Below are 27612 nucleotides of genomic sequence, written 5' to 3' on the forward strand. Positions count from 1 at the left end.
AAAAAAAAAAAAAAAAAAAAAAAAAAAAAAAAAAAAAAGGAAAAAGAAAGGAAATGGAGAGACATAATGGTTTTTATTCATGGTGAAAAGAGGAGCGGCCTGAATAGAGAGTGTGAGAGGAGCAAGATGGGAGCCGTGCTTTTCATTCACAACCTCACGTCGCTCGTTACTCTGAGCCAGCAAAGAGCCATCCCCTTGGAGCACATCGGGGATAACGTGGCGAGTGCTGTGCAGAATCCTCTCCTAAGAATACTGCAGCAACAGATCCTGCATTCCTCAGAACTGTGGCCATGTCAACATTCCACAAAAAGGTTGCCGTTCCAATTCCTCCTTCCAGGGTTTCACACAGTGTTTGCCACCAACACGAGTCTCTGCAAGCAAGGCTCCCTCAAGGTTTGCTGAACTGGCAATGGCCCTGGAAATGCAGCCTTTGGTAAGGTGTCCATCAGGTGTAAGGACTGCCCATAAGGCTGCAGAAATAGCCAGGGAGAGCCACAGCCTCAGCCCCCAGCCTCACAAACTCAGCACTTGGGTTATGCTTGCAGAGGAGCAGCATTAGGGACAAAAACCAGATCTGCAAAGCAGTGTTTGTTCCAGACTCTTTTCTGTTCCTTTCCCCTCTGTGTTTGAGGGCAGCAATGCCTGACTTATAATTTGGAAAAACTGAGAGAGCGCTACCATCTCTGGGACTTTGCAGGAGTGGGAGGCTCACTGATATCAAGGAGACAGCAATTTATTTTATCCCAGATCTGGGGAAAAGAAGAAAGAAAAAAAAGAAAAAACCCTAAGAGATGTTTACATTTCTGCCCTAGAAGCTCTTTACCTCCCTTTGCATCCTGACACTTGAGGTCACCTCTGCACTCCAATCAAACACCAAGAGAGCCTCAGAGCGAAAGGAAAACACACCAGACAGGAAAGGCTTTCCAGACTGGAGGTCTCTGAAGGATGATTCAGGTTTGCAGAAGCAGCATCAGAGAGGCTGAGGCAGTGCCAACAAGGGCTTTGTGTGAACTTCAGCACTCACAGATGAGCTCTGAGCTGGTGACAGGAGGCTGTTTAAGCAGCTCACTTATGAACAACCTCCCTCTGAGAGGTTTGGCCCTGCTTAGCCCGTGCCCTGCCCATAGGACTTGTGTCCACCTCATGATCCTGCACTGTAGTGCTGTCGACAGTTCCCCTGTTGTGAACATTTTGGTTTCAGCCTCTGCAGACTGCAATTACTGTTTACAGAAGGGACTTCTGAAGAGCCTTCTGCATGCACACAGGCACGGGCCTCCTGTGAGAGGTCTTCTCAATACCAAGCAGTTTTGACATCTGCTGCAGGAAGAAGTCCTCTATGCATTCCACACATGAAGAATGCCACTGGGTCATTTTCCTCTGTCAGACTCCGAAATCCAAGGGCATGGCTCCTGCCACAACTCAGGAGCTAGATTTCTCAACCACTTCTTGCAACCTGCTATTTCCAGTCCTCTGGCACAGGTCCAGTCTGGCTCCTGCACATGGTGGGCCGGATGCAACAGTCAACAGAAGCACCACTGAGGAAGCGTGCCCTGGGCTGGAGCTGGGATGAGTCAGTCTGCTCTCTTCCCTGTAATCCAGTGGAGCTGAAGGCAACCAGCATTCCCCAGAGATGGTGACAGAGGTGTCATCCCCCTGCTTTCTGGAGATTCCCCACCATTGCTGTAGGTACACACAAGTACCTACGCTTCACGTGTGATTCCCAATGGCTGTCCAGGATCAGTGGTGACCCACAGCTGGCTTACAAAGTATTTTCCCTGCTTCTGCCAGCAGAGAACTGTGTGCGCACGCTGTCCATGTGCTCAGCACAGCCAAGCAGCCCCACGGGTGCCTCCTGAGCGCCTATGCTGTGCAGGAAGCCTGGGCTAAGTGCTGCCTCTGCAGTGGCTGGGCATCGCTGTGGACTCTGGCCAGGAACCAACTGGCCATGTGCCACAGGGGTTACTACAGAATCACAGAATATTCTGAGTTGGACGGGACCCATCAAGATCATCGAGTCCAGCTCCTGCCCCTGCACAGGACCATTACCAAGGGTCACACCCTGTGCCTGAGAGCATTGTCCAAACACTTCTTGAACTCTGTCAGGCTTGGTGCTGTGGCTACTTTCCCGGGCAGCCCGTTCCAGTGCCCAACTACCCCCTGAGTGAAAAACCTTTTTCCTGATATCCAGCCTAGACGCCCCACTGACACGGGTTCAGGCCATTCCCAGGGGTCCCGTTACTGGTCCGCAGAGAGGAGGGCTGAGTGCCTGCCCGCGCTGCCCGTGGGGAGGAAGCTGTGCGGAGCGATGGGGCCTGCCCGGTCCGTGTGTTAGCACCGCATCCTCCCGTTCCCTCTCCCGGGCTGCCCGGCGGGAGCCGCGGCCCGGGGGCGCCGCCCTCGAGGCCGCCAGGGGGCGCCGTCCCGCGCGGCCCCGCCCCGCCCGCGCCCTCCCCCGGGGCGGGCGCGCATGCGCGGAGCGGGCGGGGCGGAGGCAGCGCGGTCCGGGGCGCGATGGGCGCGGAGGCGTGAGCGGCCCGGGGGCTCGGGCTGCGCCGAACCGGGACCGCCGACACCGGCAGGCACGGCTGGGCAGGGGCGCGGCGGGCGGGGCGGGACCGGGGGGCAGCGCTGCCATCACCTGCCCGGGCTGGCGGCGGGGCGGGGCGGGGGGGCCGGTTCCGGCGCTCCGCCCCTCCCCGCCCTCAGCCCCGGCTGCGCTCACCGCCCTCTCCCCTCCGCAGAGGCCGCCCCCGAGCGAGGGAAGCATGTTCCGGCTGATGAGGGATGGCGAGCCGGAGGACCCCATGTTTGCCATGTGAGTCGGGGTGGGCATCCTGCGGCGGGATGGGCGGCAGGGAGCGAGGGAAGGAGGGAGGGCTGCGGCACGGACCGTCCCCGGGGAGGTGTGCGCTGCCCCCGCGTCCCAGCGGGCGGGCACAGGCCGGCCGGGCCCGGGGAGCGCCGCTGCAGCGCAGCTGTCTGGGGACAAACACAAACATCCTCTGGAGGGGCAGCGCGGCGGATAACGGGGATCGCGATATTGGAGCGTGGTCTTGGAGGAAAGCGTAATAAAGTAGGCCAAAAGGCGTCGCAGCTGACTGAGAGGGAGAGAGGGCTGGAATAACTAATCTTTTTATTTGCGCAAGGATTACTTATTTATTTATTTATTTGCCTTATGCAAAGTAGGGTTGCAGTTGAAGTAGATAAAATCTGCTGCTCTGTCCAGTGTTTGTTGCTGTTCTGCACAGGAAGTCATTAATGGAGCCGGAGAAGGCTGCTGAAGCACTTGTCAAGTTGTGAGGAACAAAGTAAAGAGAAGACAACGAGTTGTTTTGAAACACAAGTATTGAAATCTAACAAAGGTCCCAAGAACTATTCCTGGGATTCTTTTCACTGAATGTTTTTGTTTCCATCCTCAGTACAGAAATTGGATGCTATTGATAAATTTTGGCAGTGACACTAAGTCGGCAGCCCTTGCCAAAGTGGATAAGGAACAGACTGTAATACAGGAAGAATTTGATTATGTTAAACAAGACACTACTAGAAATTTGGTGAAATTCATGCACATAGAAGAATAATCCATTTTTTGCTTATGAAATCAGTAGTAAGCAAGAATTTTATCAGCTGTGAGCAAATTAGCAGGAGAGGAGACCTTGATGTCCCAGTTAGTCATCGAATGACAGTGCGTTCTCATTAACGTGGCAGGTATGAGTCTAGCTTTTACTATGGGAAGCATTTCCAGTAGAGACATGAAAGTACTGGTTTGCAGTGGGTAGTTCTGTGATCTTAGGAATAGTCTTGTGCTGTAGAGGTCATTAATGCTCAAGAGGGATAATTGCAGACTATAAGATGTGCAGGAAGAAAGCTATGGTATTTCCCAGAAGTTTTTTATTGTGGCCACCGTATTCTGTGACTATTTATCCTTAACTTCCTTTTCCTCCTCTTGCTTCACTAACACATGTGAATGCCTGCATGCCTCAGAGTGGAGGCTGCAAAAGAAGGAAAAACCAGTTAGGGATCCCAGTTATTGTTTCCTTTCTCCCTCAAATCTGGAAAAGCTGCATATGGTCTCAACCCCTGGGGGGCAGGGGGGTGTCAGGCCATGCGGTCCATTCTGGAGGTTCCCGTCTTGTATTTCCCTGTTTGTGTCCGTGTACACGCAGGGGTGAGAGGACCAAATGTAGGATCTCCTGCTCCCTGGTGCCGTTAAGTGTAGCCCTCACTTTGCAGCCAGGAAGGTCTTGGTGCACCTCCCTACAAAAGATGTTCGAGCAGTGAGGTTCTGGAGTGGCCTTGGCCATACTTTGCTCCAGAGCAGTACTGGAAGCAGAACGCCAACCTGCTTCTGAGCAGACAGAAATTAGTACCTGAGAGGGCTTCTGTGGTATAAAACCTACTAGCACAAGAAATGTGATGGGATCCAGAGGTCCCTTCCAGCCCTAGTAATCACCATAGACACCACAGACTTCTCAGGATTTTGAATTTTCAGCTTGGTAAGGAATGTACAATTGTGTGAGGAAAAACTCAGAGCTGGGAGGAGCGGATTATATGGGGCTTTGTCCTTACCATTGTTCTCTCCCACCTCTCCAAAAGGGATCCTTTTGCCATCCACCGGCAGCACATGAACCGCATGCTCTCCGGGAGTTTCGGGTTCGGGCCGCTCCTGGGCATCACGGATGGGACCACACCTGGGGCTCGCCAGCCTGGCCGCAGGATGCAGGTAACAGAGGGGCTGAGTACAGGCTGGAATTTCTCAAACTGCCCAGTCAGCTTCTGTCTCCCACCCTTCCTGGCTTGGGCATCCCCCTCTCCTCCACACAGGTGGTGGGTGCAGAATAAATCTCTTAGGCAGTGGTGTTCTGGTCCTCTTTACCCCACCTGTATTAATGTGTTGAACTCAACTGTGTTCTAGGTTGGATGGGAGGAAAGGTAAATATGTGTTGTTTCCCAAGGATGCGAATTCATATAATGGGAAAAAATTTAGGAGCATCACCTGGTTTCTTAGGGGTGATATAGCTTGAACCCCCAGGAATCCATGGGGCCCTTTCTTGATCTGTTTGTAGAGCCTGAGTGTTCCCAGTTCTGTTTCTGAGAAGGATTAGTGTGTTCTGGTGAAGATCTCGTGTTTGGCTGTTGCAAAGTCATTCTCTGTTCTGTTTTTGTGTTCTCCTGGCAGGCAGGAGCCGTTTCACCCTTTGGGATGCTCGGCATGGTAAGTTTTCTGTTTTTCTGGGTCAGATTAGAGGCTTTCCAAGTAGTGGCTCCATACTGAGATTCATCAGCACTGTGTGTAACCAGTGCTAAAATGTAGCCATCTGTAAGCATGACCAGCTACCCTACCAGGTAGGGAGGATGGGAATGTCTGAGGAGACCAGGATGAGCTTTAGATTTATAGTAAATGAAATAGGGAAGAGGGTGTTGAACTGAAACTAGAAGCATCTGGTTTCTCTTGGACCTCTCATTGAGTTGCTTTATGACTTCAGGCCTTTACCTTGTTTCCCCTCTAATGCTTTAATCCTGTCCGTGAGCTGTTTTTGAAGAGAGAGTCCAGCTCTGTGTATGTGGAGAAGTTGTATTTGCACCTTGACCAGAGAAAAGCCATAAAGCTGTTACAGCACAATATTTCATGGGAATTGGGGCAGTTAATATCTGGGAAGAGCAGGTAGTCCCTTAATAACCTCATATGTCCGAAAAGAAGCTGCAGATCTGGAGGTAATGGAGGGGCTGTGAGGATGTGAGGAAAGGACTTGGCCATCAGTAGGCAGAGGGGATTATTGCACCTCCTGTGCCAGTGGTGGCGGCTGGAGAAGCCAGCGGAATGCTTCAGATAAACAGGGCTGGAATGGGAATGGCTGTGTGTACGTGAGAACACCGTGCTCAGAGCGTGCTGATCTCCATCTTCCACTGAAATAATACAGTGGAAATAGGTTAGTCCAGATCCAGCAACTTTAGCTGTCTTGCTCTGCAGAATTGCCTCAATGAAAAAGACTTTAGCGTCCCGGAATTTTTGTAGCTCAGAGGAGGATTAATAAGACTACAAACACATAGACTTCAAAGCATAATAACATTGTGTGTGAGTACTGCTCTGCTGGAAATGAGAACAAGAGGCTACTCGAGGAAACAAAAAAGAAAGAAATCAGCAAGTTTGAACTGACATTGTAATTTTGTTTACATATTGCACAATTAACCTGTGAGACCTGCTGGCCCAGGGTGTTACTGCAGCATTCAGGTTTACAGGATGGAAAAGGCAGGTGTTTGTAGGGGAAGATCAGAAAATTTGTTGTTATGCTAGATCACTGTTAGTGCAAATGCTGCAATTTCTTCTCCTAACTTTGCTGAGCCCCCAGGCTCACAAGCCCCAGTGCATCGGTAGTTGGATCCGAACTAAAAGAACAACCTTTGCCAGAACACTGGGCAATGCAACCTGAGAGAATGGAGAGAACAGCCACACCAAATTCTGGGGATTTTTTTCCTGTGAAAAAAATCAAGGTTGTTCTTCTTAGGCAGCAGGTTTTCTTGCAAATGGTTTGTTGCTCTTTCCTCTTGTCTCTTCCCAGAGTGACTACTCTTGTGTTCTCTTTTCCTTTTTATCAGGCAGGTGGCTTTATAGATATGTTTGGGATGATGAACGACATGATTGGAAACATGGTAAGAACCCTCTATGGACTGTTCAGTATTGAGGGGAGTGCTGAGGGTGCTTCTGCAGTCCCTCTAGTGCCTCTCATCTTACTGTGCTGCTTGGGATGGACTGAGCCACACCTGCCAAGGTGGCAGAGCCTGTAAGCTTTGCTTCATTGCTGGGAGTCAGTGACAGAGCTTGTTCCTGAGTGCAGGGAGAGGAGAGGGGTGAGGAAGGAAGTGTGGGGGTGGACTTGTTTAGCAAGAAATAAGTATTAATTTAACAGGAAGATGTATTCTCCAGAAAAATGGATTCATGGGGATTATCTTCTTCCTATTGTAACTTCTTCCTACTTTGTTGTATAGAGAGAATTAAATGCCATCTCTCCTTCCCTCCCATCCCTTCTTTCCACCATTCCCCATTCCTTCTTGCAGGAGCATATGACAAGTGGTGCTAACTGCCAGACATTTACCTCCTCAACTGTCATCTCTTATTCCAACCTGGGTGATGGGCCCAAAGTCTATCAGGAGACCTCAGAGATGCGTTCAGCACCTGGCGGGGTAAGGAGGAGGCTGTGAGAGGGTGGGCTTTGTTTGGTGGCTTTGTGGGTGGCCGCCCACAGCACTTTGGCTTTGCAGTCAGCTGCAGTTCGAGGAGCACATTGTGCTCTTGTGACTCACTGAGCCGTGCCAAGGGCGCCTGGGAGGAAATGGGAAGTGCTGGCAGTGGGGAATCCATTCTTCCCTCTTCCTAACATTGCGCCTGACGTCCTGGGAGTGGTGGCAGTGCAAATTGGCTGAAATACTGGAGGCAGGAATCAGGGTGCCTTAGAAGGCTGGGAGAAGGAATGAAAATGTTGATTCCACGTGGGAATCTGCCCCCAGATCCGTGAGACAAGACGAACCGTAAGGGACTCGGACAGTGGCTTGGAACAGATGTCGATCGGACACCACATCAGGGAGAGAGCCCACATCATGCAGCGGTCCCGGAACCATCGCACAGGTGACCAGGAGGAGAGGCAGGACTACATCAACATGGATGAAAGTGAGTAGTGCCCGTGTTTTCCTCCCTGAAAAGCCAGGTGCTGCTTCCCCACCTGCTCCTCCCCACCCGAGCTCCTTGTCTCCCTGTGCAGGTGACGCAGCCGCATTTGACGACGAGTGGCGGCGAGAGACGTCCCGGTTCCGGCCGCAGCGGGGCCTGGATTACCGGCGTCACGAAGGCAGCGGTGGCCGGCGGGCCGAGGGGACTCGTCTCGCCATCCAGGGCCCTGAGGATTCTCCCTCCAGACAGTCCCGCCGGTACGACTGGTGAACTCGGAGCAGACCTTGTGGGGGGTGCAGTGTGGCCACCCCCAAATCTACCTACACGCTCTTGTGAGTCTTAACAAGTTCCTTCCTTGTCTTCTGCCTCTGAACCATAGGGTTATTTTTTTCCTTCGCACTAACGTTACATTATTTTGAAGTTTTGGTTGCAAACGGGTTTTCCCGCTTTGAGAGAGCAGGGGAAGGTGTGAATTTTGAGAAGATGCTGTGCTGAACAGGAAGATGGAAGCTGTTTAAGTTAGCTTTGTCATGAACAAAAGGCCTGTGGTGTCAGCCTTAACTGATGGCTGAAATAGTATGACATGATGTAGGATTGCAATCTGTGGAGTGTTTATATTGTCATTGTATAGAACTTAGAGACTATTTGCTGTCCATCCAGTTTGAAATATAAGTGCTGGTGTCTGGTCTCCTGTGCTTTGAATAGGGCTCACTAGGATGTGATCTAATGCTTGAAAAGGGACATTTTCCCTTTTTTTTGATGTCTAGACATCAGGTTTAAACATGTCTTTATCTGTCTTCTCCTTTCTAGGCACCACTTATTCTTTTTATGTCTTCTGTTTCCTTTCCTCCCAGGTACAGACAGTGAAACTCTGAAGCCCCTTCAAAGCACCACTTGGACCCTCCTCAAATTTAGTATTAACCTCCCTCCCACTTAAGAATTTAAACAAAGCAACTAATCTTCTGCATTGCTCTTTTTCACCCCATTTGGGTGCTGCAGTGGGGCATGGGAAATCTCACTGATGTGCAAAGAACACAGTAACTGCCCATTCCCTCTCTGCTGTCCCTTGGCTCTGTTCTTTCTGCCAGTAGTGCTGGGCATGAGGAGCTGCCACCTTGCCTCTTCCATCCTTTCCACTCTTTTTGTGCTGGGTTGGGCTGGTTCGGAACTTTGTGTTTAGTCCCCTGTGAAAGGAATACGAGGGAATTCTGCTAGAACCCCCTGTCAGTCCCCTCACCGGGACAGAGGCTTCGATTCCCCTGCTGCTCCTTGGTGCATCTGTGGAGAAGCAGAAGGATGTGTGCGTTGGAGAAGGGAGGAGCAGAACAAAAGCTGGATCAGCCTGTGGGCCCCTGACCCCTCTTCAGTCAGCTCCCCCACTTTTTTAATTTGTGAAACTTGTAACTAGATGTTTACTGAATAAACAAACTCTAAAGAATTGGTGGATCAGTCTTTACCTTCAGCTGACCTATTTGTGCCTGCTGAGGAATTAAGTAACCTCTTTCACATCATTGGAAAATTGCTGAGGAGAAGCTTGGTGTTAAATTCTAAGGCTTTGTTTTCTTCTAGAAAATAGTCTGGTAGCTTTCCCTTGTAGTCACAGAGTGAGATGATGCTCAACATGGAAATTGTGAAAGACCCAAGAACTCACTGTTTGCAAAAAATGCCAATTGCTGTAGTTTTTCTGTGCACTCAAGGGAAGGTGGTTGGTCTTTCTTACTGCCTGGTCAGCTGTGCAGCCCTGAATTGGGCCTCTGGGGTTCCTGCACAGACGGGGAATACTTCCATTATTTTCTTATTATATCACTGCAACTGCAGCTGGCGTTGTGAATGACCTTTTCTTAACTTCTTCAGTGTTAGGTGAAAATTGAGAGGCATTAGGAATATAGGACCAGGGAAGATCTCCTGGGTTCTTGGCCATTTTCGTGCTCTGGCACACACCCTTACACAAACCTTTTCTACAGTTTATTTGGAACAAAAGGCAGGAAATCAATTCATGACTTGGAAGTGGTGTGCTGGGATCTTGTGGCGTATCCCTGTGTTGTACATGTGGGCACTAACAGAGAGACACACCTTGCTGGGGACTCACTGTCCTGCCCTGAGAAAAGGACACAGCATCCACCCTCTAGAAGCTCAGGGCAGAGTTTGTATGTGTTCCACCCTTCAAGGAAATGCAGAACAGAGACGTGGCTGATGGCAAGCTCTGTGCCCACTTCCCCGTGCTGTTTCGTCCCATGGCAAACCCCAGTAGGAGTCACAGAAGAGTTTGGTTTGGAAGGGACTTCAAAGACAGCAGCCTGCTGTCCCTGGCAGTGGGGTGACTTTCTGGAGGTGTCATAGTCAAGGCAAGCCCTGAAGAGAGCAAAGCTGAAGGAGGAGCTACACAGAAAAAAGCAGGGCTTGGGAGAGGTTTTGTGGAAGTAATCTTGGGGTTGTCAGACTGTGAAAGAGGGGACTGCAACAACAGCAGCCCTCATCTCTGGCAGTCTTGAGTGAAAGATGTGGTGCTTCGCTACAGTGAAGAACCAGCTGAGCTCAGAAAGGTGCTGACAGCATGGAGATAGTGGCAGCAACCAGCCACCAGGTCCTGGCCAGGCTTTGAGGTGATGTCTGAGATGGAGAACAGGAAGGTGGCCATGGTGTTGGTGGGGATTAACATTGACCTTTGATCATGAGGATCCACTCCTCTTTGGGCATGGATTTCCTAATCTTGATCTAATCCCAAATCCTTTTATCTGGGTTCAACCTTTGCTCCCTGTTGGGTGCTGTCCTGCTTACAGATTTAGGTAGGACCCTTGCGTGCTCTTCCGTCCACAGTGGGAGGGTGATTTACCTGAGCCTTGTTAACCGCTATACAGTCATTCCCAAGGTCTCAGCCTTCTCCAGGGGCAGCAAGGCACTGGTGGTCTAGGAATATGGAACAGAAATTCTTTGAGAGGAGACTTTTGTGTTAAGACAGGAGCCTGGGGGAGAGTTTCAGAGATGCCAAACGAGGAAGTAGGGGAAGTATATTGAGAGGGTGACCTTTTTGCTTCTCCCACGCTGACACTTCTGAGTTCAGAAAGCAGGATTTTCTTTTTCCAAAGAAGGGAACACACCTACCTGGGGTTAATTTTTTCATATTAGTTTCAGTTTCAAGTGAAATGGTTTCTGCTTAAAAGCAATGTACCTCCTGTATCAGTGCAGGGGAACGGCTGGGATGAGACTCTTCCATTTCTGAAGTGTCTCTGACAGCTGTGCCAGAAGAATGGAGAAAGTTGGATGTTCTCGACATAAAAATCAAACAGTATTTATTTCAACTGGGCAAGGTGTGGTTCCAAGTCATCCATCCAAGGGAGACAGGATCCCTTCTTGCTCCTTCTCTCTTAGCTGTCACCTTCAAATTCTGTGACTTGAAGCACCAAATCAGTGCAGTTCAGTGATGCTCCTGGATCTTCCTATGGAGCAAGTAGGGCACCTGAAGTGAGACACAGGGGCCTGACACACTTTAAAGAGACAGAGAAAAGGGGAGGTGAGTAAAATGAGGTGGAGAGAGACTGGAAACTCTAGTAGGAAGATGGATAGTATAACCTTGGATGAGAATGGACCAATCTACACACAAATAAACCAGAAACTTAGATGGTTTTGTTTGTCGTATATTCAGTTTTCCATAATTGAAAATACATCATGAAAATGAAACCCATTAGGCCTAGTGGGAACTTTGTCCTTAGATATTTTTTGTGGCTAACTCTGATGGTCTGTACATCTTTCACTGTACTTTTTGAAATACTGTAAAATACTGGGGGAATTGTAGAATACTGGGGAGAAAGAAGTCTGGGAAAGTTAACCTGGTGCCAATACTTGTAAATAAAAAAATTAGATGATACCCACACCTGTAAAACAGGTAAAATGACATTAAATCAAGAGATGCAAAATGCATTAAATTTAAAAATGAATATTTGTGCCTTTGTGTTTATAATATGTGACCTCACTTCTCAAAATTGTTCCTGTCCAACAACTGTGATAATTTCTGATTAAATTATGGGTTGTGTTAACAAAGGCACTACAGCAACCCAGAGTCAGAGGTTACAACAGCATGAGACATTCTATCTGGCCACTCGAGACTATGTTCTGATGTAAAATAAGGTAATAATTATTAAAACAACAAAAGGGCCAATATTATAAATTTTAGTTCACTGATAGATTTCAAGTAATGAGGGGGAAAAGAGACTGTAGAATGAAATTATTTCCAGTAGGATGTTGTTGTGAAACTAACGCTCATTAGTAACTTGATTAATGATCTGAAGGAAGGTATTAAACCAGTGCTGATGAAGCTTTCAGAGGATCCAAAGAACAATGAAAGTAATAAATGTTGGAAAAAGATGAGATGTACTGAACAGTCAGTAACTATTGGTGTGTTTATTTATAAACAGTAGGTATTTTTGGCTGTACTGAATGCAGAAAAGACATTCACCCAGGGACATAAGCATAGTCTGTGCTCTTTCAAGATGGAGAACTCCAAAAGGAATTGGGATTGGAAGACAACCAAGGAAATGAATAGTACTTGCTTAATTCTTTCTCTGTGCAGATGGGTTCCACTGGGATGCATTAGCCTGTGTTCACCAAGAGCAGAGGTAAAAACTTTCCCCTTTGAAGAATCACAGATTGGTTTGGATTGGAGGGGACCTTAAAGATCATCCAGTTTCACCCCCCTGCCATGGGCAGGGACACCTTCCACTAGACCAGCTTCCTAAGAGCTCCATTGAACCTGGTCTTGAACACTGCCAGGGATGGGGCACCCACAGCTTCTCTGGGCAACCTGTGCCAGTGCCTCACCATTGTCACAGTAAAGAATTTCATCCTAATATCCAGCATAAACCTGCGCTCTTTCGGTTTGAAGGCATCCCCCTTCTCCTCACTACATCTTGTAGGCTCTGTTCAGGTACTGGAAGGCTGCAGTTAGATCACTCCAAAACCTTCTCTTCTCCAGACTGAACTGTCCAAATTCTTTTTAATTTTTTTAGCCTTCCTTTGTAGGAGCGGTGCCCCATCCCTCTGATCAATTTGGTACATCAGAGTAGTGAACCAGCTGTGGGAAATCTGGGCATTGGGCACTGAAAGATAGCCAAAGAAGACTCAAGAAAAGATGAAGCAAGGATGACTTGAAGCCTGGAAACACTGCCTGGCACTACAGGTTAACATGAACTCAAGTTGAGTTCATTCCACTGGAGCACAGGCTGGCGTTACCTAAACGGGAACGAAGCTTCTGACAGTAGAGGGCTCTTCAGCCCAGCCTAAAACCTGCAGCGACCTCACGATGGAACTGGGAATGAATGCAGACCTTGTGTGAGAGCAGTAGAGCACACCTCTGTTTCCCAGCTCTCCCTACTCCAAACCCCATGGGGTGTGCCAGAGAGAATTTGGGGAGTGGGCACAAGAATGGGGTGAGGGAGTTCTTGGCCACTCGAGAAACCAAGCAATGTGATCATACCAGCCCCTTTGGGCTTCAAAAATCTGTGAGTAGGGAGGGGGAAACAGACTGGCACAGGGCTAGACTGAAGGGAAAGGTGAGAAGGGCAAGAAGAGACCTTGTGACTGAACAAGGGCTTCAAAGCAGGTGGGACCACAAAGAGCTGCAGGAAACGGAGCTCTCTCTGGGCACAATGGTTTGTTTGGGAAACAAACATGCACTGCCATGGGGCTGGAATGTAAAATCCTACAAGCACTAACTCCAGTGCTGGAGAACAAAAAGATTTAAAATAGATCTCAATCCAGTATATAACTTAAAATTGTTTGATTTGCAACATTTTTTTTACTTTTCATAACACTCTAAGAAATGGACTTGATTTTATTTTTCAGCCCTGTCTCAAATGTAACTGTGATTTTTTTTCCCTCCTGGGAATTTTCCTTTTTAAAGACAACCCTTCTAAAACTGTTCCCATGGGGAAACTTCACTTGGCTTATTATTACTTCCACTATCTTCTCACATCTGGATGGCTTTTTAAATCCTGAGGGCACTTAATACAAACTTAGCGTGGGAGAAAAGGTAATAAAAGGATGGGAAATAGAACAGACGCTACCTATCTCCAACTGCTGCTGATGTAATGTCCAGAGGTAAGCTGGAAGGTTGGACTCTAGCCTCACAATTTCCATCCCTTACTAACGGAAAAGGAGAACAAAGATTGCAAAAGAATAAATGCTTGATTAAATAAATAAAACCCACCAGCATTGCCAAATTGGATGAGGTTATTACATAGGAGGATGTAGGTGGCCTTGAAGGTGTCAGTAACAGCAAAAGGGCTAAAGTTTGTAGCACAAAGTGAAAGGGAAGAGGAGCATAGGACCTAAAATCAAGATTTTAGCTATAGACTGGAGTTTCTTTCTATAACCGTCAGAGAAGAGGAAATATTCTGGATCACCAGAAGAGAAGACATGCAATCCAGGAGGCACTTCTGGTAGCTGTAGGTGTGTGTTACTGTGCCTGTGAGAGATGCTGATCAGACTTCACCTGTGGAAGAGAATTGTGCTCATTTCTAGCCAAGAAAGCTTAATTTGAAGTGCACTTTTGCACTCTATTTGAAGAGCAAGTAAGAGAGTACGGAGAGCTCAGGGTGCACGAGGGGGCTGATTTGGTTAGTTAAGCAAAGTGAAGTCTGTACTCTAGGGAAATAAACACCAGGGAGGAAGTACAGCTTCAGCTAGAGCCACGCTGGCACAGGCACAAGAGAATATAAACTAGCTGTGAATTCATTTAAGCTGGAAATTAAGAAAACTTTAACCAGTACAGCAGTTGGGTTCTGGGGCATCCTGCCAAGGGGACTTGTGGGGACAATAAAATTAACCAGTTTGGGGTTGGCACCTGAGAAGATTTTGCGAGAGATTTTGAGACCGTAGTGGTAAGAAATCACACTCAATCACCAGGAGCCTCCTTGCTTTTTCTCCCACCAAAGAGATCATCCATCTTCCCACATCCTGAAACTGGTGCTAAATACTTCAGAGGCAGATACTGGCAAAGCATTCCCAGATACATTTTCTCCTGATCTGAAAGGGCTGGAGCCTTACTTGTCCTCAGAACAGGAGAGTGCAGGGTAGTTTTTAACATGTGCACAACTGCTACAGGAATTCTGAGCATTCCTGTTACTGTAAAGGGGTCACAGCTCTCAAATCCAGCTGACATTTTGCTGCCTATTGAATTCATCACAACAGGAATATAATTGCACACTGCACAAAGAATTTTTGCAAATGAACTCCTTTCCTTGGCAGCGGAAGAGCCTGCCACCAGCAGAGGAGGCAGACAATAGTCCAGCCCTAGTTCCATACTGGACCAAGAGGGACGTTCCTGGAAAACTGCAGAAGATGAAAGAAAAACACCCAAAAAGATGGGCTGCCTGTGGAACCAGTAGCAAAAACAGATGGTTTTTATATGAGTATTTCAGCTAAGCAGTGACTAGTACTAGGAAAAGGGATGAGGAAAGAAGAGCCCTGCAGGTGGGAACACAGACAGACTCCCATGGAGAGGATGGCAAAAAGGGAAAGGGGTCATAGAAGGAAAATGAGCTATTCCAGGGCATACAAAGGAGACAAGAAGGATGTCAGAGATCTGAGAAATGCATTTGCAGCAGCTGACATGAACTGTGACATTCTTCCGACTACTCTACCTAGCTCTGCATCAGAATCCTGCAGAGCCAGGGCCTCATCCCAGGAAGGATGGTCCAGCCGTGGCAAGCAGCAGGCACAGCCCTCAGTGGCTGCTGTCAGGGGCTCTTTGTACAAAGCTACAGCCCCAGGGGCAGCAGAGGGGGACACACATCATCCATGCCAGCTCTCCCAACAGACCAGACTGTGAGAACCCACCTGGCACAAAGGGCCTTCAGAGGAGCACTGAGCCACTGGTGGAGCAGAGGCAAGGCCTCCCTGCATGCAATCTGGCTGGCATCACCTCGGCCTCTGCAGCACTGCTCTTCAGCTGGCACCGGGAGCTTGCAGGAGGATGGAGGTGGTGGGCACATGTCCTGCTGCTGGGCAGGGGCAGGGCTGCTCCCCCCAGACAGGCCTGAGGAAACCTGCTGTCCAGAGATGTGCCCCCCAGCCAGTGTCGGTGGTGCAAAGGAGACTCGGTAATGTGCAACAGCACTTGGGTACACACCAGCCCATCCATTCATCAGGAAGCAAACCACCCTGCCAAAGGTCTCCTTTGGAGAACAGAGGCAAGGGCAGCCTCAGCAACCCCAGTAAATAAAATATTGACTCCTTTTGAGCACACAAAGACCATCTCTGACTCCAGAGGTACCTAGGCACAGAGCAGTGGAGAATGAGGAGAACCTTAGAGAAGACCTGCAGGGCATCTGCCTGGCTGTGACACTTCTCCCCACTCTCCAGGTATAGATGGGCACTGTGGCAGAGGCCAAGCTGCTGGCAGCAGCTGCCCAGCACCTTCACAGCCCTCAGAAAGGGGAGCAGCAAGCTCCCTAGAAGAAATTGTGCCCCAAGAATGCAATAATTACCATCATTAACCCCAACCCCTGGTTACCTCTTGGCACAGAGCAGCTGGAAGTGGCTGGCAAAAGTTGGACGTCAGTGATAGAGCAATTCTTGAATTGCTCTATTCTTGTCCTACCTCCTCCCCTTTCTGAGCCAATGTGAAAGTCCCATGTGGGGTTGCAATGAATCACTGCACAAGAGCTGTCAGACTTTCTGTGCTGGGGATGGCAGATCTCCTGCTCCTCATTTTGGGATGGACATTTCTCTGTACCCTCTTTTCTACAGCCCCCGAAACCTGACTCCTTTGCAGGGCTTAATGTGTCCAGGTATATCTGTTCTCTTCTACTCAGGGTCTGTTTTCTAAGTTTTTTCTTCAGAAAAAAAATGGGTTAACACATAAAGACATTTAAAAATGAAAACTTATAATAATGCTCAGTACTTACCTCACTCTTGCCATCTTCAAAGTGATTTATAAATGTTAACTAATTAATTAATTTTCACATCTTTTCCAACTGAAATTCAGAGTCACGGCTGAAGTGAGCCGTGAAAAATAAACGTGTGGTTTTCAGGTGAAGGGCAAAGGCAAACCTATGCGCCTGCCCTCTGTTTGCCATCTAGCAAGGCAATTTGCAGCAATACTTTCATTCTGCACTGCAACCCTCTCATTTATTTTTCAGTCCTACCAAAGGTCTGAAGTAATTTTATGTGCTACCTCCAGCTTTCCTTTTCTTAATGGAGGTCTTAAAAGGTGCTCCCTTTGAAAAGTAAACAAAATGGAAGACTTTCAGAGCTCTGTTTAATCCCAAACTCTCCTAAAATCCATAACACAGCCAGCCTTGAAAGGCAGGCAAATGGGAAGGGGGAGCAAAGCCTATTTATGGCTGTTCTTGGCAAATGTTGCTACCAGAGGGATGAACTGACCCCGGGAGAAGGGGGTGAGCTGGATGTCACATAAAAAAGTTACGGCAGGAGGACAGCCCAACTCGGGCCAGCTGTGACTGAGCCGTAAGGATACAAGTCTGGGAACTCAGCACAGCCTGGGGTTGGAGTGGCAAGCCCCCCCCCCAGCCCCACACGCTGGCTGCTGGCATCTGGGTGGGGGGTTTGTGCTCCCAAGGCTGATGGCAGCATGTGGCACAAAGCTCAGGCAGTGCTCTCTGCCTGGTCTCTGCTGCACAGGGCGTCACACAAGCACTATCATACACAGCCAGCCTGGAACTCTCAGTGCTGGCTTCCAACTCCACTCCTGGGATCTGCAGCCTCTTTAAATTGTGGATTCAGGGCATTGAAACAGACCCTTTGCATCTAATAGACACAGTCTGGTTAAAGATAGCAAAGCCCAACAGACCAGGAAGGAGCTGATTCACTCGGGGCAAAGAATTGTTACAGCTGCTCTTCCTAAGCAGCAGCAGGTTCTTGTGGGACACAAATATCCTGCTCCATTACTGGTAACTTCAGCTCTCCCTGGAGGTGACACTGCTCCAGCCCAGCTCCCGCTGGATGTCAGCCAGTGGCTGTTGGGACACGTGCTTTGTCCGGCTGTTCAGCTCCATCCCAAGCCCATTCTCCTCAGTCTTTCTCATCACACCCCAATGGCTTTACAAGCAGCAAATCTTCCAAAGGGTGTGAGGTGCCAGACATCTGGCAGGTGCTTGACAGGCATCTCCTCTCCTGTTGGCACCTCGGTCCCAGACCAGCCCTTCCCAGGGAGCTGAAGATCTGATACACACAGATGTAACTGTTTCTTGCAGACAATCGCAAAGGCAGCAAGTGCGGTGCCTCTCCTCCCTGACAGAGACAGATGAAGGTGATGTGACACAGGAGGAGGAAGGCTCAGGTCATTTAAACAAAAGCTGGAAGCTTTGTCGCAATCCCTCCCAACAACTTATGAAGAACAGGATTCATCAGGTAGGCTCCCTATGGCTGCAAATTCGTCAGGTCTCTCTAGGTGGGTGTACACAATCCCAGCCCAGCTATCCCCACACATGCAGCCAGATTTGTGTCTCCCACCTGGAAAACTTCCTACCAAAACTCTCCTACTTGGCACTTCTGTGCCAGGCAAGCACAGCCAAGGTGCTCGATGCCAGGTGCAGCAGAAGGGGGGAAGGTGTGGGGCTGCCTGAGCTCTTGAGAGCCGTCACCCCGGGACAGCTGGCATATGCCTGGCCCCAGCAGAGCCAACTGGAATACTCAGCCCTGTGACCACACACAGAGGAACAAAGCAAGCTGCTTGCAAGTTTTAGGAGTTTGTGGGTTCAGGTGACAGGGCTTTGCCACGGACAGTATTACAGCAGTGTGGAATTAGCAAAGCCACAATATGGCATTAAATGTGCATTTTGTGTGGCCTGAGATCTGAGATGGCACCTTGCTACCATCCAAACAGGTTCAGACTCACCCACCTCCCCACCCCCTTCACAAGACTTGCTCACACCTACATTGCCTCGGCTCCAACTCTCACCTGTCTGCACAGGGAGCTGACCCTGGAGAAAACCCACCCCCAGCCAGTGAACCCAACAAAGCCCCATAGAGTCAAAGCTCCCAGCTTTCCTTCACTGGATGATTTTTTCCATGGTTTGCTCACACACAGAAACACAGGTTCAGGGAATCAAATTTTAGTCTTGGCATAAGGCACAGAACCAAGCGGGGGTGGGAGTCACGGTGTCAATTTACATTTACATCAGCTACACGTCGTGGAGAGGCAGTGTGACACTGACATCCGTCTGACTCGGCTCCAAGCCAGCCTCGAGGAGACATCCTTTGAGGAATCCGAGTTACTTTTTTTCCTGGGCATCTCACAGGAGTCACTTTCAGCGATTTGGATTTTTTTTTTTCCCAATCAGACACCACCAGCACCCGAGAACAGCTTGTGCAGCATCTATCTGTGAGAACTCACACATGTGGGCACTGACTCTTACCTTCACCTGTCAGGCAAGTCCCCACATCACTTTCCATTCTGTCCAGGATCACGGGACACACTGTATTGACACAAATAAGGACTTTTACCGCAGTCTCTGCACCTTCCTGTGAGACTACCTGAAAATCACCTTTTGAAGGGTCTAGGGGCAAATCAACCACACAAGAAACAATTTAAATAAGATTCATGATTAATTTCCGTTTGATGGACTATCATCCCAATAGAGATACTGTGGCACTACCTTTGAAAAGGGAACCTAGTATTTTGAGGATATTTCACCCTAAAATGGGACAGAAGCTCTTAATATCACAGCTTATTTCGGAACCTCCAGAATCAGCATACAAGGCAAAGAGACACCATCCACAGGAGCACAGGTTTGTATAGATATGTCCATAGATCTATATTTTTATTGTTTCATATATATTTATAATATATTTATATATTTTTTAAAAGAACCCCTTCAAAAACTACCCTCCCACCTAGCAAAACAAAGATTAAACAATCAAAGACGGTGTCCTGGAGCAAAGTATCCCAGGGGTCTCATAGAGCCAAAACGACTGCTGAGCACCAGCACCCTCTTTCCAAGATTCTGTGATGCCCTGGGGGTGCCAAGGTGACTGTCACACCTTTATGGCTCCTAAAATTGACCTGTCAAAAGACAGGGAGAGAGAGAGAGAAAGAAAGACGTGGCCGTGGCGACGGGGGGCTTGAGCGGCTGGGGAAACAGCAATGCATACAACCTGAAGCTCAGAGTGTGAAATGCTGTGATGAAAAGGAGGGAGACACTGCCTGAAACGTCGATAAAGGAGAAAGGAAAAGAGAACAAACATGCAGGAGAGTTAGTTGGAAAGATGGATCTCAGAGAAGAGCTCAGAAGCATCACACTTGGGACCCCTGCTACCCCCTCCATCCCCCAAATCTCTTCCTCTCACCCTCCCAGTTGTGAAGGGAGATCCAACTAGTTTGATTTAGACCAAATCTTCGCGCTGCCCCGGAGCCTGTGGGCACAGGGAAAAAAAAAAGAAAAATGAAAGTTCAAAGTGGACACGGGTTCATATCTCACTCCCTTCCTAAGTGCACAGGGAAAAGTGCATGGATGCTCCCACACTGCTCACCCTTTGGCTTTGGAGGTTTTCTTGCTCGCCTGGCGCTGGTTGGTGCCAGGGGCTGGCTCCCTGAGCTCCGTGAGGTGCTGCTCTGGGTCTTGGGATGTGGCTGCTGCAGCAGCTGCTGTTGTCACTTTAATAGTCTTCTTCAGGTTTGCCACCTGCAACAGCAACAAAGTAAGAACTAAAAGCTGGGATTTTTTTTGGCTATGGGTTTTTTTAGTTTCCCTCTGGATTTTTTAAAAATTTGTTTCTAAAGGAAGCCCTGGACCTAAGAGCCGCAAGCTCACATCAAGGAAAAGAGCCAACATCTGTCCAGGCCCCTGCACTGCAGAGGAGTATTAAGATGATTTAGGACTCTTCAGGCACAAGTCCCTGGGGGGTCTGGCCTAGGGAAAAGGCAATGCCTCACTTCAGCAAAGACTGTAACAACCACAGAGTACTGATTCTAACTGTTTCAAGGTGAGGAGCACTGGCTGCTCCCTGCTGCACCCACTCACCTCGCTCTCGATCTGCTGCTTCAGGGCCAGCTGTTGCTCTTTGTGCTGGTTGGCCCGGCTGACCTGCTCCTCGATGCCCGACAGGACAACCTCACAGCCCTGGCACCTGGAGAGGAGACCCACAACTGAACAGGCCAGGGAATTGGCACAGCATAGAGAGAAATGTCAAAGACAGCAAATTTTAACTCCAGAGGCCAAAAACACTGCGAGGTGACAGCTATGCCAGGCAGGGAAGATACAGGGACAGGAGTCTGATGTAAAAACGCAGGGAATTCTGTTATTATCTGGGAGGGGGACAGGTAACAAAGCCATGCTGGGTTAAGAACTACAGATAAACCCTCAGGAAGCCTCCTGCCAGCAGCCAGTGCTGTGCAAAGGCTTCTGTGTTCCCATCACACTTCCAGCCACAAACAGGAGAATTTGGAAAATGATTTTTGGAAAATTACTTTCCGATGGAGTATGGGAAAGGGGATCAAGTAGGTCACCTCCCAACACCACCCACCCTTAGTGACACACAAAGGATCCAGGGAAGCCACCGGCCACTCCTGCAACCTTTTTTGGGTGTTAGTTCTGGGGGCTTCCTTCTCACCACTCCTGCAATGTGCGGGTGATGGTGCTAAGCTCCTCCCTCCGGATGTCCCTCCCAATGCTGTAATCCACCTCCAGGCGCTGGTTCCGTTGATCCAAGCTCCCTCGAAGCACATCTGCATACACAGCCTCAATCACCAGGTCCTCCAGCTGCCGGACATTCTTCAGCTGTAACTGCTCCAGCAGCACTGAGTAGGGGATGCACTGTGGAAACATGATGGTAACTAGCACGAGATAATCCCAGTGGGAAGAGAGCCCAGGGAAAAACAGGGCCCCTACCTTGATCTTGGCAGCCAGAGTGACGACTGACAGGTGCCTCAGTTTGTTCTTCTGGGCCTCTGTCAAGGGAGGGAGGTTTGCTGCTTCAGCTGTTGTCAGGGGAGAGAGAATAGGATATTAGAATTTATGCCTCGTTTCCCAGTTCCGCACAGAAGCATCTGTACCACACCCGTCTCTTAAAACGCCTGCACACCAATCCCCCAAGTGGTGCTTCGTCTTGCCAAGCCAACCCCATCAATTCTCAGCTCAAAAGACCTTTTCTGAGCAGCCTTTCTTCCCGCCACCCTCAACTCAGCCTTTCTAGCTGTCCCACATGTTATTTATGCTGGTCTGCACATCCCAATGGATATTTAAGTCTTTCCCCTCAAAACCGTCTTCGGCAGGAGACAAACGGCAGCCTTAATTACAGCCAGGTACCCCGCTAGTCTGGGGCCCACAGCACAGCCAGGCGTGTGTGGGGCCGGGGGCTCAGCCCTGGCTGCATGTGGGGGCTGTCGGAGGAGGGAGGCCCTCTGCGCCCCGGGTCTCGGCCCCGCGGGATCCCCACACCGGGCCGGGGGGCTCGGGACCCCGCCCCGCCTCACCCAGGTAGTCCGCGTAGGTGCCGTAGGCGAAGATGGTGAGGAGGCGGAACACGGGGGAGAACTCGCTGTCGGCCAGCTGCGGGGACACAGGGTCAGGCGGCGCCGCCGGGCCGCGGGCAGGGCCCGGCGGGGCCGCGGGGCCGGGCGGGTCTCACCTCGCGGACGGCGGGCATGTCCAGCAGCTCCCCGAACACGTAGATGCCCGGGGCCTCCAGCACCTGGTGGATCAGGCTGGCGAGCGCGGCGCCGCGGGCCGCCTTGGCCAGCAGCAGGAACTGCTCCTGGCTCTGCCCCGTCACCTTCCCCTCGGCCGCCATGGCGGGGCCCGGCCCGGCCCGGCCGCTTGCTCGCCGCCCGCAGCCCCGGCCCTGCCGCTCCCGGCCGGCCCCGCGCACCGCCCGACACCGCCGGCGCACAGCCGCCGCTTCCGCGTGTGACGCGCACCCGCCGCCCATTGGCCGAGACGGCGTCTCGTCCCGCCCCCGCCGCTTCCCCATTGGCCGGGCCGGGCGGCGCGCGGCGGCGCAGTCCCGCCGCCGGGGCGCCCCCCGCTGGCGGGGCTGAGCGCTGCGGGGCCGCGTCCGTGGCGGGGCCGTCCCCTGCACCCGCCGCATCCTCCGGCCGTCCCAGGCCATTCCCAGCCATCCCAGGCCACTCCCGGCCATTCCCGGCCATTCCCGGCCGCCCTTGTCACCCTGCCACGGCGGCGCTCATGTCCCCGGGACAGCCCAGGCTCCGGTCTGCCTGGGTCGCAGCCTCCGCCCAGGCAGACAGCGGCCACCGGCCGGTCACCGGCACCAGCCAGCTCTCAACTCCGTTCTGCACTTTTTTCTTGCCCTGCCCTGCTCACCAGCAGTCTGCTCACTGTTCTCTTATTTTTCATGACCCATCCTCTGTCAAAACTCCCCCAAGTTGCTCAGCCATTGTGAGATGTGTCCCAACGCGGCAATCGATGCCAGGTGAATATCCACGTATTTATGGGTCTTGCCAGTCTGGTGAATATCTACTCTTCATCCATACACCTGGAAATGTTCAAGGCTAGGATTGATGGAGCTCTGAGCAACATGGTCTAATAGCACATATCCCTGCCTCCAGCAGGGGTGTTGGAATAAGATGATTTTTAAGGTCCCTTCCAACCCAAACTGTTCTGTGATTCAATGATTAATGTTGAAATAACTGGTGAGAAAACAGATGCACTACTATATGGCGTGGTGTTTCTCACATCTCAATGATCTATTCTATAATCACCACACCAGAATTAAAAGAGGTGCATGGAATACCTTGTGTGTGCCCACACATCGCTCTGATTTTTGCTTTCACACCATTAAGATCTCACTATTTTGGGCAGTGTTTTGGGGATATGTAAATGTAAAAAATCTTATGTTGCAAAGCACCGTACTTATGTATTTAAGCTGTGCATTTCTTAAATCCCTGCATGCCTCTCCTCCTCTACTGCATTAATTTTTACAAAAAAATGACTTTACTATCTGCTGAATCATTAACCATCGCACTTGTCAAGAAATGCATCCCTGATGCAGGCAGGGTATGGCCATAAAAAGATAGTTTAAACGCTCCACAAGGATAGAAATGTTTATAGTGCACCTTAAGTATCTCTTCGTGGGTGTATGAGTTACAGCAATGCGGTCATTGCTGAGGGCACGGTTCCCTGTGCCAGGTGAGAGAGAATAAAAAGTGGGGGTCATTTGGGGGAAAAAAAAACCCCAAACCTTCAGAGCTCTTCTCATCTTGTATAAATCACCTGATAGGCAGAGGTGAGTTGTGAGGGGGACTGGGAGGAGAGCAGTCAGTGTGCATTTCAATAAGCAATATTAAGCTGTTTGGCCAAGAGCTTCCAATTTCCTTATGGCTGTCTCCTTCAGAAATCCACAATGATTTTCCATAGCAGAAAAGGAGGCAACAATTTGATGGGAGCCTGATACAGTCTATGCAGGTAGCATGGTTTTAGCATGTTAAAATCATAGAGCTATCAGAGCAAGTTTGCACATGATTGCTAGCAAGAAATTTGGTCTTCAGCTGGATGACTTTAGCACATATTAAAGGCAGCTGACTTGTGCTTTGCCAGTCTTCTGTAAGCATAACATCTTGAAATTAGTGTAACATCTTGAAATCTTCATCTGGGTAAAGTCTATGTTTGTTAAGGTTTTACTTGCCAGTATCAACAACTCTCTTTTCTTGCTTTGACTCTAGTTTTTGTCACACAGCTGCTGTGGCTGAGTCACGGAGAAGGCTCCTTTGGGGTACAGTTCTGCTCCAAACACAATTTCACAGCTAGAAAATACAACCTGTGGCTGCCTTGGGGAGTTGGATTGTTGTCTCCCAGGCTTATTTGTACAGCTGTATGGATTGTCACTACTCCTTCTCAGGGTCATCCTCTTCAGTCCCTGGGGCTCCTTCAGTGTTTGGTCTCCTCACTGAGGCTACTGACAGAAGGATGGAACCGTGTGGACAGTGATGGTCAGTGGGAAAAAATGAACTTCTAACGTTAATGATTGTGCCACAAAGATTAGGTGGACATCACTGAAAACTAGTTCCAAGCATAAGGAGCAAAACAGCTCTGAGTGCTGGGCCAGAGAAGCAAACGTGTGCCCTGAGAGGGGAAGGCACCCAAACCCTCAGTCCTACTCTTGTAGGGCACATTTTCATTTATGTGCTCTGATGCTTTGAGATGTCACAGTCTCCTTTACCTCAAAAATCTGAAACTGAGCAAAGGAACTTCTCTGACCATCTTCCATTGATAACTAGCATGGGCACAGTCAGTGAGCTCTCCTAGGAAAGTGCCTGACACCCAGTGGCTCAGGGCATTGTTGGAAGGCTACCCTGGGAGCATTTCCTATGTTCAAGTCAGGTAAAATGGGACCAAGACACATTTTACCCAACAGACATTTCTTCAAGAAGATCATGGTGACCCAGGGAAGCAGGAAAATCTGTCAGTCTGTATTCTCAGAGCCAGCAATATTTGGGTTTTTCTATACAGCAGGATGAAAGGAGAGGCAGGGCAGGTAAGGTTGGCTGAGAGCTGTGAGGGCAGGTTACAGGACAATACTGACAAGGGCAACATCTTCTCTCTGCTTTTCCCTCTCTGTTTCTGTATTTAGGCCTGATTCACCACAGCCTCACACCTGCTGTCTTCACTTACACCGGTACAGGGTGCATTCAAATCAGGTTCAGACGTAACCCTGCTGATTTGTAGTGTTTTATTACTCTCTTCCCCACCCCCTTGCCGGCTCCTTCCATCTCAGTTTTATCTCTCTATCGATCTGTTTCTCTCACACTCTATGACACGCTTGCTGCCTTTCATTATTAGTTAGATAAAGCCTGGCAGCCTGAGCATCCTAGCTACATGATGCTCTCTCTGTCTCCTTCTCCACTTCAGCCCCAGTTCCTATGTCCTGTGTCCCCATGTATTTGTCTGCTCCTTTTTTATCCTGCACCAAGGGCAAAGACCAGAAGGTCCTTTGAATGACTCAGTTCCTGTGCTCTCCAAATGAGAGGGTCATCGTCTTCATGAGTGCAAAAGTTATGGGTAACATCTCCACAACGTAACAAAACTTTGGCCTCATCCCTAGCTTGGAGTGCTGGGTGCTGAAATTAAATTCCAGCCTCCTGGAGTCAGTAACTTCCATGCTTTTGCTTTCCTCACAAAGCAAACACCTATCTTTATGGTCACAGGGAAACTGTGAAATGTGATTTTCATGTAACCAAAAGAGCCGAAAGTAGGAGGCGAAGAGTGCAGATGAAAGCAAGTCTGTACGACATTTCATAATTTTAAGATAAATCTTGTGACATGGAGACGTTCTGTGTTGTTATTTCTGAATGTTTGGGATTTCTGATCCTAGCTGTAACCACCCCCTAGCATCATCCCTCTCTTCTGATCTCGCTCTGATCTTTACAGAAAGAAACCTCCATTCTCTTTGTGCTATAGATCCACTTTCTTTCCTCTGTGCTCACTGTCCCACTTTAAAGCTGTAGAGCTGTACGGGCTCATTCTAGGTTGTTCCTTTCTTCACCACCACAGAATCCAAATAACTTGTCAAAACACTGAAGACATTTTTTTCACCAGTCCTTCTCCAAACATAGCCGAGTCACATCTCATGAGACGATTTTTCACAACTGTGTGTAACACGGACTCTGAGACAAAAACACTGTAAGGACAAAGGAGGCTGGTATGGCTCTCTCGGATACCAATATGATACAGAAGGCTTTTAACCCTTTAGTTTGTACTGGGCTAATGCACACAGGGGTTACACCTAAAGTCAGCCCAGTATCAGCGGCTCGAGGGTAACTGCATGATGATTCTTCCTCTGATCTGCTCTCAAAGCCCTCAGGATTTTGCAGACCAGGAACTGTCTTCCAGACAGGCCTCCAGTTGTGATTCAAAGACTCCAGAAGAGAGAGGATCTTGCACTTCACTAGGTAGTTTGTTTCTGTGATTAATCACTCTCCAGTGACTGGCTCTTGTTATTCTCTGCCAGAATATTTGGTAGACTTTTCTCCAGGAAAGAAGTGATACTGCAAGCAAGTCATGTCTCATTCTGCTTTTTGATATATTAAACAGGTTGACCTCTTTAAATTACTGAGATCTCCAGTCTTCAGATCACCTTTGATTCAAAGTTATTTTTAAAATATGGAGCATAAAGCACTGTGCAGTTTTCCAGCATGAGACTTACTCAGACACAGAGAGAGGTTTAATCGTCTCCTCACTTCCCATCCTTACTTCTGTCTTTACACAGACAGTGATCACTTCAGATTCATTGCTGCAGCCTGGACCACTGAGTCTGTGTTCAGTTTTCTGCCTGTTATAATCCCCACATCTTTTTCAGAGCACCTCTTTTCAGGACTGGAAGTTGTTTCCTGTAGACACAGGCATTTTTTTCCTTTTTGTAGCTGTACAATTTGCTCTCAACAGTCTTATAAGAAGTTTTATGAGAATGACCACCTTAATGAAAGGGGCAGGTCACTCTGTCCTGGTCCTATCCTCATTATTTTTAACACTCTAACAATATTTGTGCCCTCAGTAAACTGTGTCAGAATGAACTATATCTGCTCACCAAGCACTGAATAAAATGGTGAGTCATACCTGACCCGGGACTCATTCCTGGGCATCCATGTAAGAAACACTGCCACTCAATGGTGGGCTTCCAGGGGTGACCTCCTTTGTGTTTACAGGGCGTTAAATGGAGTTAACCAGCTCACTTAACCTCCTGCTCTGTTAATGTTGCATAACGCTTTTTTTTCTTATCAGCATGCTTTGGGAAATTAACACTTCCAGAAGCCTGGATAGATCTAAGCCATCACCTTTCCCAAACAAACCTGTAGTCACATCAAAGACTGACAAGAACAAAACAAGTTTATGCAGCAAGATCAGTTTCCCCCAAACCAGGCTGATTGGCATTAACTGGAAAATCTCATATCAGCTCTTTGTTGCTTTGCCTAGAATTTTTCAGGTCTTCTGTTTGCTCTTTACAAATATTCACAGGGCACAGTTCTCTTCCAGTCT

The 27612-nt window shown here is 49.1% G+C and overlaps 2 protein-coding genes across 4 annotated transcripts; one reads left to right on the top strand and one right to left on the bottom strand.

The window, feature by feature from the left end:
- Positions 1–2450: 2450 nt before the first annotated feature.
- On the top strand, positions 2451–9101 carry MLF2 (myeloid leukemia factor 2). 2 transcript variants are annotated; one of them, XM_058849963.1, is made up of 9 exons: positions 2451–2579; positions 2742–2815; positions 4594–4720; positions 5177–5212; positions 6595–6648; positions 7054–7179; positions 7504–7663; positions 7755–7920; positions 8518–9101. In XM_058849963.1, the coding sequence occupies exons 2-9, from the start codon at positions 2766–2768 to the stop codon at positions 8528–8530; spliced, it is 732 nt and encodes a 243-aa protein (XP_058705946.1). In that variant the 5' UTR covers positions 2451–2579; positions 2742–2765; the 3' UTR covers positions 8531–9101. The 2 variants fall into 2 exon arrangements, with proteins under 2 accessions (XP_058705946.1, XP_058705937.1); XM_058849954.1 differs by lacking the exon at positions 8518–9101 and having other exon boundaries at positions 7755–7994.
- Positions 9102–18742: 9641 nt separating this feature from the next.
- Positions 18743–22533, bottom strand: COPS7A (COP9 signalosome subunit 7A). 2 transcript variants are annotated; one of them, XM_058863156.1, is made up of 8 exons: positions 22250–22533; positions 22095–22170; positions 21511–21599; positions 21233–21435; positions 20644–20749; positions 20153–20304; positions 19970–20035; positions 18743–19098 (listed from the first exon to the last, which is right to left on the bottom strand). In XM_058863156.1, exons 1-7 carry the CDS (start codon positions 22409–22411, stop codon positions 19996–19998), a joined length of 828 nt encoding a protein of 275 aa, XP_058719139.1. In that variant the 5' UTR covers positions 22412–22533; the 3' UTR covers positions 18743–19098; positions 19970–19995. The 2 variants fall into 2 exon arrangements, with proteins under 2 accessions (XP_058719139.1, XP_058719129.1); XM_058863146.1 differs by lacking the exon at positions 18743–19098 and adding an exon at positions 19207–19826.
- Between the last annotated feature and the right edge of the window lie 5079 nt (positions 22534–27612).

The sequence above is a fragment of the Poecile atricapillus genome, chromosome 1 (assembly GCF_030490865.1).
Source record: "Poecile atricapillus isolate bPoeAtr1 chromosome 1, bPoeAtr1.hap1, whole genome shotgun sequence".
Classification (NCBI taxonomy): Eukaryota; Metazoa; Chordata; class Aves; order Passeriformes; family Paridae; genus Poecile; species Poecile atricapillus.